We start from the raw sequence: 22,490 nt of genomic DNA on the forward strand, positions 1-22,490 counted from the left end.
CTAAACAGCCCGTCAACTCATCAGCTAAATAGCTTTTTCTTCATCCTCAAACGTTACTTTAGAGAGAGGCACCGTATAATCTACGAAACCAACCGATTAAAGTTAAAGAAATCATACAATACTGTACTGTAAAAGAATGTTCAAGAATATATTTTCTTGTACCTTTTCAAAACAATTTTTAGGAAAAAATGGAGTAAATGTAATAGGCAAAATTTATAATCTGTACAATTTGACGTTCCTTCAATATTCCTGTATGTTGCAAACGCATTAAATAACAAGTTACACGATAATTTTAATAAATTTGTAAATAATTTATTTTTCACAATACAAGCCTTACTATCTCGTAATATATAACTTATATCTGTTAATACTTGTATATTGGTACATGTTTATCTTTATTATTACTTCTGTAATACTGTTTGGTTGTACAGAGTGATAAATTTTTAGCAGATAAGTATAGTTGCATTTTTTTGGGGGAGTATGAATTAATACTTTTAAAAACGTTAACTTACAAACTATAAATCACATTTTGTAAAACCATGGTAAGGTTTTAGATATCGTAATTGTCTGATTCTATATTCTAACAAGCGTTTTAAACATAATAAATATTCGAAAAAAATACAGGTGTAGTCCATCGTTTTCCTATGACGTAACCTCTTACGTAAGAAAGGAAGTGAGTTTTAAGTATTTAATAATGAAGGTGTGATATATTTGTTTAATCCATAAAAGTTGTGAATATTTTTTCAATGCTTATATTCTATTGATAGCCTTTTTAAAATAATACCAAGAAACACTTCTTTGTATATTCTATTTGATTTACAGTTACTTTGTGAGACTTTTACTTCTTTAGATAAATTTGCTTCTACAATAGCATTCTAAATATTAGTTGCATGAATTAACATACAAAAATTTCTTTGTTCTTAAAAAACTTTTTCATATTTAGCACTACCGACAAGGAGAACATAACTATAATGTAACTCATGTTTTATAGCTAAAGATTTAGTTACATACATAAAATTTTTGGTAACTCACACAACACGCTAAGAAAAATTACGCTTTGATCTGAATCTTAAAGTCCATACTCTAATAAGTGATCCAAAATTCAATATTAACTTAGCGTAGTCTGCTAGATAATAATGTTTTGATTCTAACTATAAGTATAAAAATAAAATTTGACTTTGACATACGTACAACCATACAATCAATCAATAGAACCAATTAAGATACAACTAATATCGATTTAGTATTGCCACATTTTACCCGGCAACGTGCCTTCAATTTACTTCTCGTGAGCTTGCTCCATGGTCCTTGTTTAACATAAAGCTGACAAACTGGTGATAGCTGGCCATGTAGTCCTCCAGGACGTGCCAGTTAAGCACCTGTGCCACCATTTGTGATGACATTAATGTAAGATTGATCATTGTACCCCAATACCAGGCTGCCTAAACGTTGCTAAACCACAAGAGCTTATGACGATGAGATCTAGCCTTGCGGCCATCTCTAGCACTGCCCACCCCCTGGAGTTGGTTCTTTACTCTCCCTAAGCGATGACCTTGCAGTTAAAGTTACCAGCCAGATTTTTGTCTCTATTTTCCCTACACACACAAACAGTATCCCTAAGTTCAGCAATCCACTCTCTAAAAGCACTTATCGGAATGTTAGGTTCCTGTTGCCATCACTTCCGTCACTGGAGCCCAGGAATTTCCTTTGTCGCTCCATTGAAAGCAACACGACTGGGATCGTTCATGCTATCACCATGACAGCAGCAGAGGAAACCGTACGGTAGGCGAAAGTGATCCTTAGAGATCTGATGCGCTGCACCGAAATGAGGCGCTCTCAGACATTCCGTCTTGCAACCGCATCCACCCACACATCCACGCCATACAGCAGTATCGGGTTGGAGACCGACGCCAGAAGCCGTCTTTTGGCCTCTCGCGGGCCACCAACGTTCGGCATTAACCGTGTTAGCGCTCCCGCAACCTTGGCAGCTTTGTCGGGTGCTCTCTTGATGTGCTTCCAGAAGGTGAGCCGTGAATCAACTCACACCCCCAGATAGCGCATAACCGGGCTTGCGCAGATTGCCTCACCCGCAACGCTCAAGTGAAAGTTCCCCCCAAACCACCTTTGCCTGGTAAGAACGACCATCTACGTCTTGTCAATCGCAAGTACAAAACCGTGATCCCGCAGCCACTTCAACACTATCATAACCGCCCACCAAATTTTACACTCGGCCTCCTCTCGGGATTTCGCTAGGACGTGCAGTGCTATGTCTTCAGTAAAAACCGTTAGCTTGACCCCTAGAGGCACTTCAAGGTACAAAAGTTTATCCTAGACCAGGTTCCATAGCTCAGTGCTAACGGCAGTGCCCTGTGTGATTTCTGACGTCAGGCGCCTCTCTTTTGGGCCATCCTTTATGTCGTACCAGAGTATACAATCCTGAAGATAGCTATCCAGTATTTTTCTAAGGTATTCCGGTACATTCGTGTGCCTCAAAGCCCTCATTATGTTATACCATTTGGCAAAGTTAAAAGCGTTTCTAACGTCGAGAGTCATCAGGACACAGACGCTTCTCGTCTTACGTAAGGGTCTCCATGCCTTCGTCACCAACTCAAAGACCTCTGCCACAGCCATAACCATTGATCGTCCTCCTGAAAACCCGTACTAATTATCAGAAAGACTTACGAGGGCGATTTACCCTTGTCCAGAAGGACAAGCCTCTTCATTTTGACAACTTGTTGAAGTGGCATACTGACCTACAGAACCACTACCCTTTTTTCTAAAAATAAATATTTGAAAAGGGTTAAAACCAGTGCACCGGCCCTCTTTGTCTCCAGAGAGAACCGCTACTTGCTCAGGCTGGCTGGGAGTTGCCAATCTTTCTCAATCCCACCCACAAAGACTGCCCTGACGTTGAGTAACAAGTCTCAGAATTGTTTTCGTGAGTAATGTATGTATATGTTGGTTCACTCAAGTCATCCCAGCGAGACGAGCAGCAGTTGAACAATCCCACGACCGCGCAGACAACCCGACAAAGCGAGCTGTTGTAAGGCACTGGGGTGCTGCCACATAACCTCCTCAGTGGTAGTAAGCCCACCACGTCTTTTTTGTTTATGAGGCGTACAGCCATATCAGATGTGGTTACCTAGATTTACCTAAGCCTCATCATCCGGCTTCACCCGCTGCCAGGCCTCCAACGCGAGTCCGGAAAAGGCCCCACCACACGCAACCCAGGACATCCCGTAAGTATCCTTATGTTTGTTTAGTGGCAGTGTGATGCATGTATCTGATAAGAATGTTATAACCACCACTTACTTCTATACACGACAGGGTCGGGATTGGTTGAGACCTGTCAAAGTTACCACCATACCAAGACAGCAGGCTGATTCTTAGTGGCTTAGATGGGGAATCAGCCCCTGCCAGCCCTCAAAGTCAGCTGGTTTTCATTCGGGGATCTAGACAGTTAACTTCAAGCTCTAGTCCCTACACAGATACAACACTAATACTCTTATTCATTTTTCAAAGTTCCCCCTTTTGTGTTTTTTTTTGTATTTTTGGGGAAACCCAGTCCCTCACACATTCAGCCAAATGATCACCTATTTCTTTAGCGACAACCCCATCCCAAGCCAGGCATTCTTACCAGCGGAAAGGTCTTGCAGCCCCTAGAGGGTGAGATGCAGTAGTTTTTTTTTTTTTTTTTTTTTTTTTTTTTTTTTTTGCGGAGGAAAAGGAAATGCATTGAGGTACATCACAGGGACAGCGGTAGTGTGGGACTCAGTAGATTTTTTTTATTAGACCACCCATACCCACTAAAACCCCCCCCTTGCCGCGTGGCTTTTAATCCACCCGGGAATCGCGTTAGCATTACTTCAGGGTGGAGCCACCAGGAAGACCATCGCGTCTCACAGCATTAACGAGCTAACTCGCCACCATTTGCTAGAGGTGCTAATGCTCTCGAGTCCTGAAAAGGACTCGGGGTCCCTAAGTACCAGCACCTTGTCTAGCTCTTCATAGTAGGCCGCCTACTTAGCCAGCATCACTATAAGTTTAATGCTTTCCCTCGCTAATAGGTAAGAAGTACCCAGTGCAGCGTGGGTATACATAAGCCTGTCTTTTAACTCAAGGCCTTTCTGCCTTATTTTGATCCTGCTTGGGCCTTGTCCCTGGCCTCTTTTAGGGCTCTTTTAAATAGAAGGCAGCTTCCACTGCCTGCTTCGTGCTTGTTGTCCGTTGTTGGGCAAAGGAAGCACCGTGCTGGACCTAGGCTCTTTTTCTTCCGGTGGTTTGTGCTTCCACACCGGAAGCAAAGTTTGGATCCGTTTTCTTCCTTACAGTTGCTCAAGATGTGTCCATATCCCAGGCATTTAAAACATCTTGTTACTTCGATTCTTCTTCGAATTTGGCAGCTTATAAAGCCAACCCGTAACCTGCCTTCCTTCTCTACTTGTCTGGCAGATGCTTCTTCCTCCTTTATTTAAGCCAGCCTCTGTCTTCTGGCATTTGGCTTCAAGACAGCTACTTCTGGCTCGTGGCTCTTATGTCCAAGAGTCCTAGAAAAAGCCTCTTTAAACTCATCTTCCTCTACAATGGCATCCAGGTCTCAGACCTCTAATGTAACTTTTTTGTTGCTCATTTTGGCAGCACTTTGTCCAGCTACGAAATTTTCAATTTGCTGTGAGAATGCAGTAGCATTTTTTACACCTTTGGCTTCAATAAAAATGTCTCCTTTTTTTGTAGTGACAACACTTTGGACTGCCATGTTAGCCTTATCAGGGTCAAAGTTCGCCTTCATCGTCTTTAGCACCGTTGCAAAGGTCTGTCCTTCAGCCATCTTTACTACTACTGTTGTTGGGGCGTCCACTTTTTCTTCTGGCTTGTTTTGTCATCCAGGGGAATTTCTTTTTGTTTGCCACTGTTTGATTTTTTTTTTTTGTAGACATAGTCTGCTGGCGTTTTCCAGGGATGTCCAATGGGCTCCTGCTTCTTTTTCTTTGTTCTATTACTTTTAGGGCAGTATTCAGAGTTTTTTTTTGTACATGCCGTTGAAAATTATCTCGCCTTCGTATCCTGCACTGCAGAGATTCAAATGACGACTTTCAAGCGTTTGTAAACAAATCTTCTTTAGTAAGACAGCTTTCTCTCAGCTTCTTTGCCTCTTGAAGAGGCTTAAAAGGGGCTTTGAGCCCATTTTTAACAGCAGTTACTGTGTTGCCGTACTTGTGGGTTGATATATGTAGTGTCTTTGAAATGTTTTTCGTTGCTGATTGGACTTTGTCAGCAACTTGCTGTCGCTTTACTCTGAGCAAAGTGACACTTTCTTTTAAAGAGGCAAGTTTCTTCCGGGTCTGGTTGCTAAATACTGACACGTTGCTGTCCTCGGTGTCATTACTGCCTATACTCGACAGGCTTCCTTTTCGTCCTTTATCTGTAAGAAAAGGCCATGGATCATTTAGCAGTCCCTGTTGATCATGAGACACGTCTTTATGCCCCGCCTCCCACCCAGAATCCGTGGGTCCTGCGACAGTCACCCGGGCTTTTACCAGATCCGAACTGCCAGCGGATTCCCTCAGAGAGGTTACCACCTGGGGCACTAGTTTTGCATCGACGTTTTTCTTTTTGGCATCTTATTAAGTGTCGTACTGACCCGCAAAGGCCAGCACTACCTTTTTTTCTTAGAAAAAAGTATTTGGAAAAAATTAAAACCAGGGCAGCAGCCCTGTCTGTTACCAGAAAAAACCACTATTTGTTTGGGCTGGCCAGGAGTCGCCACTCTCCCTCAGTCCCACCCGCGGAGACTGCCGTGGCGTTGAGTAACAAGTGTAAGAATGGTGTTCGTGTGTAATGTACGTATATGTTGGTACACGAGGATCATTCCAGCAAGACGAGCGGCAGATGTACAGTCCCACGACCGCACAGACAACCCAACAAAACGGTCTGGCATAAGGCACTAAGGTACCGCCACATAGCCTCCTTAGTGGTAGTAAGCCTAGATTAGTCGGCCCACCACGTATTTCTTGTTCATGAGGCGTACAGCCATATCAGATGTGGTTACCCAGACTTATCTGGGCCTCATCGTCTGGCTTCACCTGCCGCCAGGCCTATAAAGCAAGCCCGGAAAAGGACCCGTCACACGCAACCCAGAACAATCGGTAGGTGTCCCTGTGTTTGTTTAGTGAGGGTATGTGATGCATGTATCTGAGAAAAATGTTTTAACCACCGCTTACTTTTAAACATGATGGGTGCTAGTTTTTGTTGGCCTGCATTAAGCAATGGAGTGCCATTATCCACGGCAGCAGCAAAAAGCGAAGAACAAGGAGCACTAGCAGAGCTGGCCCATGCATCTACACCGACGGAGACATGGGGCACTAGTCCCCCGTCCACACCGCCGCAGAAACACACGCCAACGCCACACACGCCTCCTGATCTACGCCATCGACCACCACCATAGAGAGCCATTCTAGCTGCCCATTGTCACCTCATATTTTAAGAGGATGCTCCTATCCACCATCCAGGGAAGCGCCGTGTATGGAGAAACTAGCGAAAACCCCACCCAGAAGTAGTAGTAGTAGTAGTGATAGTAGTAGTTGTAGTAGTAGTAGTAGTAGTAGTAGTAGTAGTAGTAGTAGTAGTAGTAGTAGTAGTAGTAGTAGTAGTAGTAGTAGTAGTAGTAGAAGTAGTAGTAGTAGTAGTAGTAGTAGTAGTAGTAGTAGTAGTAGTAGTAGAAGTAGTAGTAGTAGTAGTAGTTGTGGTTGTAGTACTAGCAGTAGATCTTTGCTTTGGAATATATTTTTTTAGTTATTATTTCACCTCAAAAAATTATTTAATTTTTTAGATTTAGTACAATACGATTAAAGGATTTGACTACAAAATATCTTGGCTGCTAAAAGCTGAAGAGAAAAAAAAATGTCATGTATCGCAGAATCTTACGGCATGAAAGATTGAAAAAAAAAGTCAAAGTACTTTGGTAATTTAGTTAAAGTGTTTTTAACGTTACGTTTAAAAGTCTAATAGCCGTGTTTTTTTAGTAGTAAGCCTTAGTCATCAAGCATGTAGCACATTCATGTATAAGTTTCTATATGTATTACTTAATGTTTTTTTATAGTTTAAGACACTACGCAGTTTTTAATTTATGTTATTAAATATGATAGTAGCTTTAACACTGACAACTTTAAAGTAATCCAAGAAGTTTTTTATTTTCCTGGCCATGAGCACTTGTATAAAATAAAATTTGCATCTTTTATTATAACACAAATCTACATCTTTATTTATAAACTAAACTTCTGAACTAGTTTTGATATTATCTTGTTCTTTAAAATTAATGCATACGTACACGTACACATGTGATGTTTTTGTCCATTTATAAGTTTTTAGTTTTTTGATTGAGTTAGATTGTTACGTATTAGGTGACGGTGTACATTAATAATCTTTTTTTTTCGGCTAAGTGAATTATAAGATGTTTATTTAAAACTACAAACATCATTGTCAATAAGAAGTTACTACAAAATAAATTATTAACTTAAAGGGTTTATATTAAATAAATTCATTAAAAAAAAACAACTCTTGTGCAACCGTCAACCAGGTTAATATACATTGAATATCATAGGCTGTTCAAAAGTATGATTCATCTTCAACTGAAAATCTTATATTTGAAATTGTAAAACTGACCAGGTGTTCGTTGTTTTACTGGAACTTCTACTATACCTTGCTAGTATAAACAAAATACACATAATAATGATCTAAGATTTTTACTTTGCTTGAACGAAATAACTCTTGAATCTTACGCAATTGATGTAAGAGTATTCCGTCAAATATATTTCTGGGAATGATTAAAGAAAAATAGGTGAGTTTGTATTTAATGAATGGCATAGTAAAACTGTGTAAATTATTAATATTTCTTTGTATTATGCTCTTGTTTCAACTGAGTACCATCACATTTTAAGTATAATTCCGAAAAAGTTTACTGTATATTAGTCATTATAAACAATGCTTAAAGCATTTTTATATAATTAAAGTGAACTATAACATGAGAATTAAATAAACAATAATTGTGGCATCTTATCAAATAACTAGTCTGATTTTTTTTAAATAATAGTCTCAATTATAAGACAATAAAATAAATGTGGTGAAAGATTACTCAAACGATAATTACAGTAACATTCACTCCTAAGGCTCTCCTTCTGTGCAAAATCTTTTGGTACTAATCTGTCAAGAGAAAAAAAACCTTACTAAGGTAAAGGTACCTATTGTAAGCCACCGGCCATATAATGGGCCACCTATATGTTAATCATCAAAAATAAAGGATTTGAGTCACTTTTATTGTCTTGAAAATCAGTGGACCTGAAAATTCAAGTCTCACACTTTAATATGACTTATTGACTAATATATTTTTGAAAAGTTTTTTATCATAAAAAAAAGATAAATCTCGTATCTATAATGTTGGGGCATCTAACAGGCGTTGTAGGACAGTAAGTGCATCATAGGCTCTTGACCACGTTCATTAAACTGCAATTTATCAAATAACAAGAAATTTGTAGGTAATGTTATGATAACGTTGCAAGTAGCTTGGAGCTTGTAGATTTACGTGATTATCTTAGTTTTTCAATGAAAAATCTGATTTTTTCAATAAAGTAGTGGCCTAACTTATGGACCATATCATTTCTTTTTGTATATATTACGGGCCGGTACTAGCAAGGTGGCCCACAAATTTTCACGGTCCATCAAAGCATGTCCATATCATGGGCCATGGATAGTATGCAACTTTATTATTGTTTTAAATAATTCATCAATATTATTTTTGTTTTTTAATATTTTTTACACATTTATAAAGCCCAAAAAGACATTTGTATACCTAAGGACACGAATAACTTGTTAAAATCAAGAGTTGAATTAAGTTAACCTAAAACGACGATAAAACTGAATCTTTGTTTACCTTCAGTATACTTATTTACCAATGCTGATGGGCCAATGTGGTGGTCCATCATATGGACTCATGTAAAATCCTAAAAAATACATATTATGGGCCACAAGAATACATAAAAACCTTAAGCCAAGTAAAGTAATCCCGTTGGTGAAAATAAATTGAACTTTATCTCACTTAAAAGCATTTGTTAATTTTAATTCTTTCAACACTCTTTTTCACAATTATTACTATTGGTACACATTTAATGAGTCTAGCGCTTCAAAAAGGTATCGGAAGTATTAAAAGAAAACGTATTATTATTTTACAATGACCATGATTCCAAAAAGGTAGTGAGTAAGTGGCTCATAATAGGTACCTTTACCTTAACGATTAAAATTATTTAATGACAGGTAACTACTAGTAACTCTTTAATACTGCCTATTTATTAATAATTTATGCTGTTTATTGTTAGTTTTATTGATGTTCAGAAATTTTGTGAAACTGATAGTTCAGACTTGTGAGTACATATAAGTGTATGAGGTACAGTAGTATGAGTACTTGCACTGACACGTCCTGACTAATTTATACACAATATAATGTAGGCGCTCAATTTTTTTTCCTCCTCATATGATGGGGGTAAGTAAGGGTATTATTGCGGTTGCTTCAATTATTGCAGTACTCTTGAATAATGCGTACATTTTAATTGAACTGATCAGTTATGGTAGGAAAACACTTAAAATCATTAAATAAAGTTATAGACTACCTAATTCATTGAACTTTAGTTCCAAAATAGCCTTAAAAACTTTACACTTGCATATCAAAAAATCACGTCCGCAATAACAGGTGCACATGTAATCTCTTTCACTTTGATGGTATTATTGCGGATACCCCGTTGATTTAGCATTAAAATTGACCACAATAATACGTGCACAATAATACATACAAGACCAAAATAATACCAACATTGGCAGCTGAAATTTAAAACCTCTTTTTAAACCAATATTCATGAGCTTATACATTTACAAAAGTGGAATTCAGTAGTTTTTGAGTCTAACATTAATAAAAAAAAAAAGTCACAACGATTTGACGAACCTAATTTTTTAGAAAAACGGTTAAAACTAACCACTAAAAAAACTGCATTAATACCCCCATTTACCCCTAAGGCTTGAAAATAAAGAATAACGCATTTTTTAAAGCTTTGAAAATTTTTACACAAAAACTTTTGGGTTTAAGTATTTGCATCTTCAGTAATCTTTTGTTCCATACGTCCCAAAGATCCTAAAAAAATTTTCATTTCAGACTTGAAGTTTTCAAAATTGTTGATGAATAAATAAGTCTGAATAATTACCTTCTTAGTTACTAACTAGCAAATGTCACTTTTAGATTTAGAAGCCTGTTCTGAATTGAGCCCTACAAAAAAATTAAGGTTGAAATTTTTTTTAATTAATGATAGATTTTTCCAGATTTAATTACATCATGAAATAATCTGACGATCTATATTTTGATATTTAGATTGAAATGAATAAAAAATTCTATTTTTGTGTGTTAGTGTAGGTCAATTAAAAATTAAATTTAAATAGTTTGGACTCAGTTACAAATTTTTATCTTACTGACTATAGTATTTTTACCGATAATAATCATTCCGTGAAAAAAAAAGGTCAACAACAAACTCCTTGTACTTATAGAAGCCAGAAATCTAAAATATGAGTTAATTCACTGAAGAACCTTAATGAAAAATATGAAATACACTTCGTAGTAAGTCATTTAGTCTGTGAATTTCTTCATTTTTTTAATATAAGACGTCCAATGACAGTTGATTAATAACTAAAATAGAGTCTAATAGTGGTACTGCCAAATTTTGAATTTATTAAAAAACAAAACGACGTTTCGGCCGATTGAACTATGTCCTAGCCCTCATCAGGTAAAAAAATCCATGAGTAATAAAAAAAATTCTTTACAACACAAGTTTTAATAAATACAATAAACGCAAATTAAGTTAAGTGTATAATATACCTCAAACTCTTATGAAGGGGATGTAAAATCGTAATGAAGTCAGAGTTTCAAGTTTCGTTGCTTTTTTTACCCTGCACTTACACAAATGACACAGAATACGCACATAATATAATCAAATTAAAATTGCAAGCAGTTCCTTGTGCGACACACGTAACCAGATCACATTTTCCTAATACCATAAATGAAATGGACCCTCAAATCATGTACATCAAGTTAGCCTCCTTTCTTAATTGACTTCATGGGAGACTTGTAACAATTTTTTAATTTTTTTGTATGTTGTTGTCTATTAATATTATTATTGAAATAATATATATTTAACATTTCGAAAAACAAGCGCTTTTTATAACTTTGTTCTGTGTCTTAAATTTTTGTTTTTTCAAAATTGGAGTTGTGTGTAATTTCAATGCTATGTTTTGATAGTACAGACGTATCCATTTTTTTCTCTATGTCTCTTTTATGTTCTGCCATTCCTAATTTTACAGCTCTCTATGTTTGACCGGCATAACAGCAGTTGCAATTTACTCATAGTATGTGGTAAACGACATTATTTATATTAAGTGGATCAGTTACATTTTTTCCAAGTGAAAAGATGGAATTCAATTTATTGTTTAAGCTGTATACAAGACTGATGTAATGCTTCTTACAAAAATTTTTAATATGATTGTGCGAGTGGGAAATATACAGTAATGATAAGATTAGTTTATAGTAATTATTTTTTCTGTTGCCAATGTCAATCATGCTCATGTTTTTTAAAGTATTTATTCTTTTGCGTGAAAATTTATCATTAAATTTTAGAGGATAGTTGTTAGCTAGTAAAAATTTATTGATTAATTCTAAATTATCGTTATAAATTGAGTGTCTGCTAATTTCATGAAAAAGTCTACTTATGTGTGAATAATACTTATTTTATGTTGTACTGGATAATGGTAGAGAAAATTCAAGTATCACCCTGAATGTGTGGGTTTTTGGTACCAATTAGTTAGCACTATGTAATTTTGTTGATTGATAATTTTTAAATCTAAGGAACTAATGCTGTTGTTGTTGCATGTTTCAACAGTGAATTGTTATTCCGGACAATTGCTTTTAAAAATGTTTTGAGTATAGTTAATATATTTAGTAGGCACACATATGAGAATATCATCCACGTAACGCACATACAGTGGAACATCAAAACATAACTTCTCTAAGCATGAAATTTCGAGCAAACACATTACAAGATCACACAGTGCTCGACTACAGGGACTGAGGCAGGGATTTAGTATTAGCTTTTATCAAGAAAAAAGATACATAGAAAATTAAATAACAAAGTGTATTGTGCATTTAAAATTTTTAAGGGATCTTATAGAAAAATTTATTTATGTCTGGGATGCCGTTTCTAACAAAGTTAATATGTAAATATTCTTGCAGATAAGAAATCATCATACTCAGCTGGTAGATTTTTGAAAATTTCAGCTTTAATTAATTGGGAAACATTTAATAGTTATTTAAAAATCTTCTGAAACAAAAAAAATAGGTCAGCCTAATAAATTCAGAGTAGATTTTTTAAATGCAAGTACAGTGACGTGAAGAGAACTTCAGAGCAATTGTAGAGGACTCTCTCTCAACAGTACTAAATATTTTTAAAGCGTTTTATAAGTATCTTAAGATAAATTCAAAAACTTTACTAAGAACTCCGAATCATAAATTCAAAATTTTACTGAATTGTTAAACATGTCCCCCGTTTTTGGTAATAAGATTCTTTTTCAAAATACTATTCAAGGTTATTTATAAAGATTGGGTATTAATTTTAACCATTTGTACCTTATAAATAATATTCGTTGTTAAAGTTTTAATCATGTTATAATAATTTATTCAAAAACAAACAACTATTTCTACCGCTTCAAAAAATGTAATAACATACATTGCCGTACTACTCACTTGCGTTGTTATCGTCCTCATAGTATATATTTTACATAAGGGGCGCTCACTACACTTAAATAAACGCAAAACTTGTTACAAAAAAATGTATATATACATATAGAAGACAAAATGAGCAAATATTTTGAAAATTTAAGAAACATGTTAAAAGCAATATAAGATTCTCATCTCTGTGTTATACACCAAGAGCAACAAGCAAAAAAATTTAGAAAACCTTACTAAAAATCATTCTGCACAGTAAATCTCGTGCAAATTCTTAAAAAAAAGAAGAAATGTTTTTACAATAAGAACTGAGGTTTGAATAGCAATAATTATAGCCAGATCGGTCTCAATTATCATGCACAATAATAAACAATGAAAAAGCAGTCATAAGATTTTACTGTTTCAGCAAACTCATTTTCACAGATAATTCTTTAATTATGGCAATTTAAATTCTCATTCATACCGATTCAAGAATATCTTTTACCGTTTGGAGAATAACTTTTTTTTACGCTAGCCTCTACGTTAATATCATCGTTTTTATCTTTATCATCAATTTTTACTTAAACTATTAATTATTTTTTTAACGTTTAAATAAGAACGTGTACGTCAAAGCGTTTTTAGACAGTTCAGGCTTTTAATGGTAAAAAAGATTTGTACAGAAGTTCTCTGTGCTTAAAAAAAAAATCGAACGAATGGCATCTATAAAGAGACTTAATACTTATTACAACATCCTCGTTTTTAGGTTTGTTGTTTACATGAAAATACTATAATTATCATTGTAAAATTTGTGTACAATGATAGGCTCGTATATTAGAACAAGTTACAAAATTCTTCCAGTATTTTTTTATGTTTGTTATAAGAAAGCTTAAGATATTGAAATTTGATAACCATCTCTAATTCTTACAGTCTGTACCGTGTATTCAAACTAACGTATTTAAGCTTACAGTATAATTTGGCTTTTTGTAGTCGTTATTTTTTGTTTATTGTTTTAAAAACAGTGGCTGTATCATCTTTCGAAATTGAAAAAGCATTTTCTGCAACAGAAAAAGTTGAGAATACGAACCACGGAACAAGTAAAAGTTTAATTGAATCATAATAATATAATGTCAAACTAAGCTACTCACTTCTAAGATATTTAAGTGGAATACTTACTTTTGTTATTATAGTAGTCTTTTTTTATTGTTATCTATTATCTTATTTGGTAAAGACTCTTATTTAATCAATTTCAGAAAGTTAATGGTTCTAAGTCGATCATTATTTATTATAGCTCTTTTCCGACAGTTATTAAGTATGCGTGCAATAGGAGCTGAAATATTTCTAGTAAGTAATAAAAGCTACAACATTCAGGCTACTAGTCTTGTGAATCTGTCAGTGATCAAAAATGTTATTTTATATATCGTAAGCTTACAATTACATACTTATACTACCAAAACTCAAGATCAGACATATAATATCAAAAATATATGCTCAAAAATGATATGTTTTCTGATTCGTTGTAATATAGGTATATTGGTAACGATACCTTACTACGAAGAAGCGCACCAAATATTAATACTAACAAAATCAAGTGTTACAAAAATTTATGCACAGAAAGTGGAATAAGCCAGGGGTTATACATTGACCGTTATAAAATCATTAGGAATGTATAAATGAGTTAGAGAAAAAAATTATACTGGAACATAAATGAAAAAACATTGAAAATGTAATTATACAGAAAGAAGTCAAAGACGTATCAGGGGATGATCATACATGATATTTGTCTTTCTACACATTTGTTATAAGACTATTATGTTAACACGTCAATTTGTATGTTTCTTTTATAGTATCCACAGAAAGGAAATGCTGTTGAGGGAACTCATTTCAATACAAGAATCAAAGCAAGGGTAAGTTAAGTTTCCTATTTAATTGAAAACTAAGATTTCTTTGAATATTGCATTATCTTTATTATTTTATATCTCGTACGAGTGCCATCTCCATCTTAAAAAGATTATAAAAGCTTAACCCTTAATTTATCCAAAGAATAATAAACAAAAAATTAGACTTAATAAAAATGCTTTTTAATACGATGTAAAATAATTATTCGAAAGTCTTAAGAAATATCACTTTTTTATAATTTTGGTCTTCACTTGAAAAAAACTTTGCTGAGTTGAACACAAAGTAATTAAATCAAAGACTAATAAAAGCATTTCTAGCAAATAGAAAAAAAAAATTCACGTTATTCCCATATACTTTCAAATACTTGGTTTCAGTATAAAGAGCGTTAAACTAAAAACCACTAAGATACACAAATAAATGATAAAACAGTCAAATAAACACTTTAGCTTTTAATAAATAAGAAACTTGTGCATTGTATACGAATAAAAAAACTCATTAAAAAATCATTACCTCTCTTACAGTAGACCAGAATGAATTATTTGTTAATATTGTAACTTTTGGAGTTGGAGGGTAAGTATACTAACTCACTTATATCTAATAATTAGTGAGACATCAGCGAAGCTAAGTGATATCTCATTCGTATCACTTTCATATTGAAATACTACCATTATTCGATTTATCATACGTAAGCACGTGTGATTTTCAAAAAGCTGGAATATATCGGTTATTTAATTGTTAAGGAACTCATATTTAATATTTCCTTGGACAGTAAAAAATCTTTTTAAAGTAAAGCAAAAAACTAAGCACGAGCTCCAAGGTTGGTTTTACATTTGACTTTCTTAAATCAAGAATGTGTTCTATAGTCTTTTCTCAATATAACCTGTGAAACTAAATTTTTAGAAGTAGTTGAGTACCGACGTAAAATTTCGTGCTCTTTCTTATGGTGATGTCTATTTTGTCCCGTCTGCATTAATACTGAAAAAATTAATGTTATTGAAAAAAATTAATTTTTCAGTGTTATTCCATCAAATGAGCTAAAATCTGAGTTACCCATCAGAAAGAGCAGAATAGTTTACGTGAAAAACAATTATAAAACATATGGATTTGCATTAGGACTCAGGTGAGAAAATTAAGCTTCAAGCGTTGAAAAACGTGGTGTTCAAGTTTTTTATCGGAACTTATTTGTTACCAAACAACAACTATTTAGCATTAATATTTTAAATTTACATGTAAGGTTGTTTTTTTTTACACTTCATAATCCATTATATGACCAAAATTAAACATGAAAGGGTTATATTTATAATTAAATTTCGATAATTAAAAATAAGAGTTTTTTTATTTAGATTACAATTTTATTACTTTGAATTGAGCTTGAAATGGTTTTAACAATAAGATTTTTATTGTTTTTGTAGGTTATGAATGCGTGATAACTTAAGTACCATTAATAGTTTTTCGACTCAAGAACCTTGTTTCGAGAAAATTAGAGGAAGTCAAGTACTCGTTTTAGGGCACAAAAAAAATTTCAATATTTTTCATCATATCTTTAGCCCACTTAAATAAGGAGAGAGCGTTTAAAATAATTGGATTTCTTAAACTAGCTCTTGATGCATTGTACTTGATTGTTGCTCCTTATCCATCGCATGACCCTTTTCTGTGAGAGGTAGCAAAAAAGTGCCACTCTGCATGGATACCGAAATCTTCCTGATGCAATGATAAATTTTTAAAAGCATTCTTATTTTTGAAATGTTGTGGAGTGCCATCTGAAAAATGAAAAATCAAATCCTTGTAAATGTACTCCTTCAATAACTGATTATTTCTGTTGAAAACATCTAGACAGCAACTGTATTATGTGTGAGACAATCTGACAGGAACACCATGTTAATATTTTTCAGCTCACCATTTTGTTTGTAGTAAATAGTTACTGAAAATATTGTGCACTGGTTATCGTTCCAGTGAAAAGCTTGAGCTGCTCCTTAACAAATAAGCGCATAATTCTTGGAAAAATCAAAGACAACAACAAACTCATTTTCTTTCAAGTTATTTTCAGTTAAATATAAAATTTACTTTGTGATTTCAAAACAAAGCCATGAGACACCAATTTTTCCAAATGTTGAATTAAGCTCTCTATAAAATCTTTTACAGAGATAGAGATTAAAAGTAGAGTTTGGCACTAAGTTGTCGAATGAATGTAAGTTAAAGTTGTGTGCCACTGGAATTGAAAAAACTTAAGAAGGTATAGTATAAGGATTCTTCTGCATCGATAGTGTAAGTGATAAGCCATACCGTAAGTGAGGGTTTTGATTTGCTGCTGGTAGGAACAGACAATATTTAACAGCTGCGGGGGGACGGGATCATTTGAATTGTGTATACATCTGACGTTGTTCGTACCAGCGCTCCCAAAAGTGGCTACCAAACTTGGGGGGAAATTCAAATTGGCTAAATGGAGCAAGACGCAAGACCTCAGATAACTCGACAACATTCCATACATCATAACTTGATAAATTAATCCTAAGCTATTTAACCAAATAACCCAACGCGCCCATACGCAGTACCACGAGCATTGATAATTAATAAAATAAAATAAACAATAACGCAAGCGCCAATTCCCAGACAACCCGGGGCGCTTTCTGGTTACTTTGTTAAATAATGTAAAAAAAAAAAAAACACAAGCGCCAATCACCAAACAACCCGAGGCGCTTACTGGTCACTTAAATTATTAACAAAATTAAAAAAGTAGAGCAAGCACCAATCCCCACAAAACCCAAGGCACTTTCTGGTCGCTTTAATTATTGATAAAATAAGTAAAATAACACAAGCGCCGATCCCCACACAACCCAGGGCGCTTTCTAGTCACTTTGTTAAATAATATAAATAAAAAAATAACAAAAGCGCCAATCCCCACACAACCCGGGGCCCTTTCTGGTAACTTTGTTAATTAATATAATAAATAAAATAACACAAGCGCCGATCCCCATACAACCCGGAGCGCTTACTAGTCACTTTAATTATTAACAAAATTATCAAAGTAGAGTAAGCGCCAATTCCCACACAACCCGAGGCGCTTACTGGTCACTTTAATTATTAACAAAATTAAAAAAGTAGAGCAAGCACCAATCCCCACATAACCTAAGGCACTTACTGGTCACTTTAATTGTTAACAAAATTGATAAAGTAGAGCAAGCGCCAATTCCCACACAACCCGGGGCGCTTTCTGGTCACTTTAATTATGAATAAAATAAGTAGAATAACACAAGCGCCAATCCCCACATAACCCAGGGCACTTTCTGGTCGCTTTGTTGATTGATGTAATAAATAAAATAACACAAGCGCCAATCCCCAACACAACCCGGGGCGCTTACTGGTCACTTTAATTGATAACAAAATTAATAAAGTAGAGCAAGCGCCAATCCCCGCATAACCTAAGGCACTTACTGGTCACTTTAATTGTTAACAAAATTAATAAAGTAGAGCAAGCGCCAATCCCCACATAACCCGGGGCGCTAACTGGTCACTTTAATTATGAATAAAATAAGTTACATAACACAAGCGCCAATCCCCACACAACCCGGGATGCCTACTGATCGCTTTAATTATTAATAAAATAACACAAGCGCTAATCCCCACACAACCCAGGGCGCTTACTAGTCACTTTGATTATTAACAAAATTATCAAAGTAGAGTAAGCGCCAATCCCCACACAACCCGGGGCGCTAACTGGTCACTTTAATTATGAATAAAATAAGTTACATAACACAAGCGCCAATCCCCACACAACCCGGGGCACTTTCTGGTCACTTTGTTAATAGGTGTTATAAATAAAATAACACAAGCGCCAATCCCCACACAACCCAAGGCGCTAACTGGTTACTTTAATTATTAACAAACTTAATAATGTAGAGCAAGCGCCAATCCCCACAAAACCCAGGGCACTTTCTGGTTACTTTGTTAATTAATGTAAAAAAAAAAATAACACAAGCGACAATTACCAAACAACCCGAGGCGCTTACTGGTCACTTAAATTATTAACAAAATTAATAAAGTAGAGCAAGCACCAATTCCCACAAAACCCAGGGCACTTTCTGGTCGCTTTAATTAGTGATAAAATAAGTAAAATGACACAAGCGCCGATCCCCACACAACCCAGGGCGCTTTCTGGTCACTTTGTTAATTAATATAAATGAAAAAATAACACAAGCGCCAATCCCCACACAAACCGGGGCCCTTTCTATTAACTTTGTTAATTAATATAATAAATAAAATAACACAAGCGCCGATCCCCACACAACCCGGGGCGCTTACTAGTCACTTTAATTATTAACAAAATTATCAAAGTAGAGTAAGCGCCAATTCCCACACTACCCGAGGCGCTTACTAGTCACTTTAATTACTAACAAAATTAAAAAAGTAGAGAAAGCGCTAATCTCCACATAACCCGAGGCGCCTTCAGGTAACTTTGTTAATTAATATAAAAAAAAAATAACACAAGCGCCAATAAACACAAAACCCGAGGCGCTTACTGGTCACATTAATTATTAACAAAATTAATAAAGTAGAGCAAACGCCAATTACCACACAACCTAAGGCACTTACTGGTCACTTTAATTGTTAACAAAATTAATAAAGTAGAGCAAGCGCCAATCCCCTCATAACCCAGGGCGCCTTCTGGTCACTTTTATTATGAATAAAATAAGTAAAATAACACAAGCGCCAATCCCCACATAACCCAGGGCACTTTCTGGTCACTTTGTTGATTGATGTAATAAATAAAATAACACAAGTGCCAATCCCCAACACAACCCGGGGCGCTAACTGGTCACTTTAATTGTTAACAAAATTAATAAAGTAGAGCAAGCGCCAATCCCCACATAACCCGGGGCGCCTTCTGGTAACTTTGTTAATTAATATAAAAAAAAAATAACACAAGCGCCAATAACCACAAAACCCGAGGCGCTTACTGGTCACTTTAATTATTAACAAAATTAATGAAGTAGAGCAAACGCCAATCACCACACAACCTAAGGCACTTACTGGTCACTTTAATTGTTAACAAAATTAATAAAGTAGAGCAAGCGCCAATCCCCTCATAACCCAGGGCGCCTTCTGGTCACTTTAATTATGAATAAAATAAGTAAAATAACACAAGCGCCAATCCCCACATAACCCAGGGCACTTTCTGGTCACTTTGTTAATTGATGTAATAAATAAAATAACACAAGTGCCAATCTCCAACACAACCCGGGGCGCTTACTGGTCACTTTAATTATTAACAAAATTAATAAAGTAGAGCAAGCGCCAATCCCCGCATAACCTAAGGCACTTACTGGTCACTTTAATTGTTAACAAAATTAATAAAGTAGAGCAAGCGCCAATCCCCACATAACCCGGGGCGCCTTCTGGTAACTTTGTTAATTAATATAAAAAAAAAATAACACAAGCGCCAATAACCACAAAACCCGAGGCGCTTACTGGTTACTTTAATTATTAACAAAATTAATGAAGTAGAGCAAACGCCAATCACCACACAACCTAAGGCACTTACTGGTCACTTTAATTGTTAACAAAATTAATAAAGTAGAGCAAGCGCCAATTCCCTCATAACCCAGGGCGCCTTCTGGTTACTTTGTTAATTATTTAAAAAAAAAAATAACACAAGTGCCAATCCACACACAACCCGGGACGCCTACTGATCGCTTTAATTATTAATGAAATAACACAAGCGCTAATCCCCACATAACCCAGGGCGCTTACTAGTCACTTTAATTATTAACAAAATTATCAAAGTAGAGTAAGCGCCAATCCCCACACAACCTGGGGCGCTAACTGGTCACTTTAATTATGAATAAAATAAGTTACATAACACAAGCGCCAATCCCCACACAACCCGGGGCACTTTCTGGTCACTTTGTTAATAGGTGTTATAAATAAAATAACACAAGCGCCAATCCCCACACAACCCAAGGCGCTAACTGGTTACTTTAATTATTAACAAACTTAATAATGTAGAGCAAGCGCCAATCCCCACAAAACCCAGGGCACTTTCTGGTTACTTTGTTAATTAATGTAAAAAAAAAAATAACACAAGCGACAATTACCAAACAACCCGAGGCGCTTACTGGTCACTTAAATTATTGACAAAATTAATAAAGTAGAGCAAGCACCAATTTCCACAAAACCCAAGGCACTTTCTGGTCGCTTTAATTATTGATAAAATAAGTAAAATGACACAAGCGCCGATCCCCACACAACCCAGGGCGCTTTCTGGTTACTTTGTTAATTAATATAAATAAAAAAATAACACAAGCGCCAATCCCCACACAAACCGGGGCCCTTTCTGGTAACTTTTTTAATTAATATAATTAATAAAATAACACAAGCGCCGATCCCCACACAACCCGGGGCGCTTACTAGTCACTTTAATTATTAACAAAATTAATAAAGTAGAGCAAGCGCCAATCCCCGCATAACCTAAGGCACTTACTGGTCACTTTAATTGTTAACAAAATTAATAAAGTAGAGCAAGCGCCAATCTCCACATAACCCGGGGCGCCTTCTGGTAACTTTGTTAATTAATATTAAAAAAAAAATAACACAAGTGCTAATCCACACACAACCCGGGACGCCTACTGATCGCTTTGATTATTAATAAAATAACACTAGCGCCAATCCCCACACAACCTAGGGCGCTTTCTGGTCACTTTGTTAATTAATATAAATAAAAAAATAACACAAACGCCAATCCCCACACAACCCGGGGCCCTTTCTGGTAACTTTGTTAATTAATATAATAAATAAAATAACACAAGCGCCGATCCCCACACAACCCAGGGCGCTTACTAGTCACTTTAATTATTAACAAAATCATCAAAGTAGAGTAAGCGCCAATTCCCACACAACCCGAGGCGCTTACTGGTCACTTTAATTACTAACAAAATTAAAAAAGTAGAGCAAGCACCAATCCCCACATAACCTAAGGCACTTACTGGTCACTTTAATTGTTAACAAAATTGATAAAGTAGAGCAAGCGCCAATTCAAACACAACCCGGGGCGCTTTCTGGTCACTTTAATTATGAATAAAATTAGTAAAATAACACAAGCGCCAATCCCCACATAACCCAGGGCACTTTATGGTCACTTTGTTGATTGATGTAATAAATAAAATAACACAAGCGCCAATCCCCACACAACCTGGGGCGCTTACTGGTCACTTTAATTATTAACAAAATTAATAAAGTAGAGCAAGCGCCAATCCCCACATAACCCGGGGCGCCTTAAGGTAACTTTGTTAATGAATATAAAAAAAAAATAACACAAGCGCCACTAAACACAAAACCCGATGCACTTACTGGTCACTTTAATTATTAACAAAATTAATGAAGTAGAGCAAACGCCAATCACCACACAACCTAAGGCACTTACTGGTCACTTCAATTGTTAACAAAATTAATAAAGTAGAGCAAGCGCCAATCCCCTCATAACCCAGGGCGCCTTCTGGTTACTTTGTTAATTATTATTAAAAAAAAATAACACAAGTGCTAATCCACACACAACCCGGGACGCCTACTGATCGCTTTAATTATTAATAAAATAACACAAGCGCCAATCCCCACACAACCCAGGGCGCTTACTAGTCTCTTTAATTATTAACAAAATTATGAAAGTAGAGTAAGCGCCAATCCCCACACAACCCGGGGCGCTAACTGGTCACTTTAATTATGAATAAAATAAGTTACATAACACAAGCGCCAATTCCCACACAACCCGGGGCACTTTCTGGTTACTTTGTTAATTGGTGTTATAAATCAAATA

At 35.4% G+C, this 22,490-nt stretch overlaps 1 protein-coding gene across 1 annotated transcript in view; it reads left to right on the top strand.

Moving 5' to 3' along the window:
• Positions 1–22,490, top strand: part of mmd (disintegrin and metalloproteinase domain-containing protein mind-meld) — a 2,100,572-nt gene that overhangs the window by 166,159 nt on the left and 1,911,923 nt on the right. The window contains exon 4 of the mRNA XM_089595760.1: positions 14,632–14,691. Within this exon, the coding sequence (XP_089451886.1) occupies positions 14,632–14,691 (60 nt within the window). The remainder of the gene's footprint in view (positions 1–14,631; positions 14,692–22,490) is intronic.

This window comes from Copidosoma floridanum, unplaced genomic scaffold, assembly GCF_036245765.1.
Source record: "Copidosoma floridanum isolate Cflo_tuat_1 unplaced genomic scaffold, Cflo_Japanese_pri ptg000027l, whole genome shotgun sequence".
NCBI classification, from domain to species: domain Eukaryota; kingdom Metazoa; phylum Arthropoda; class Insecta; order Hymenoptera; family Encyrtidae; genus Copidosoma; species Copidosoma floridanum.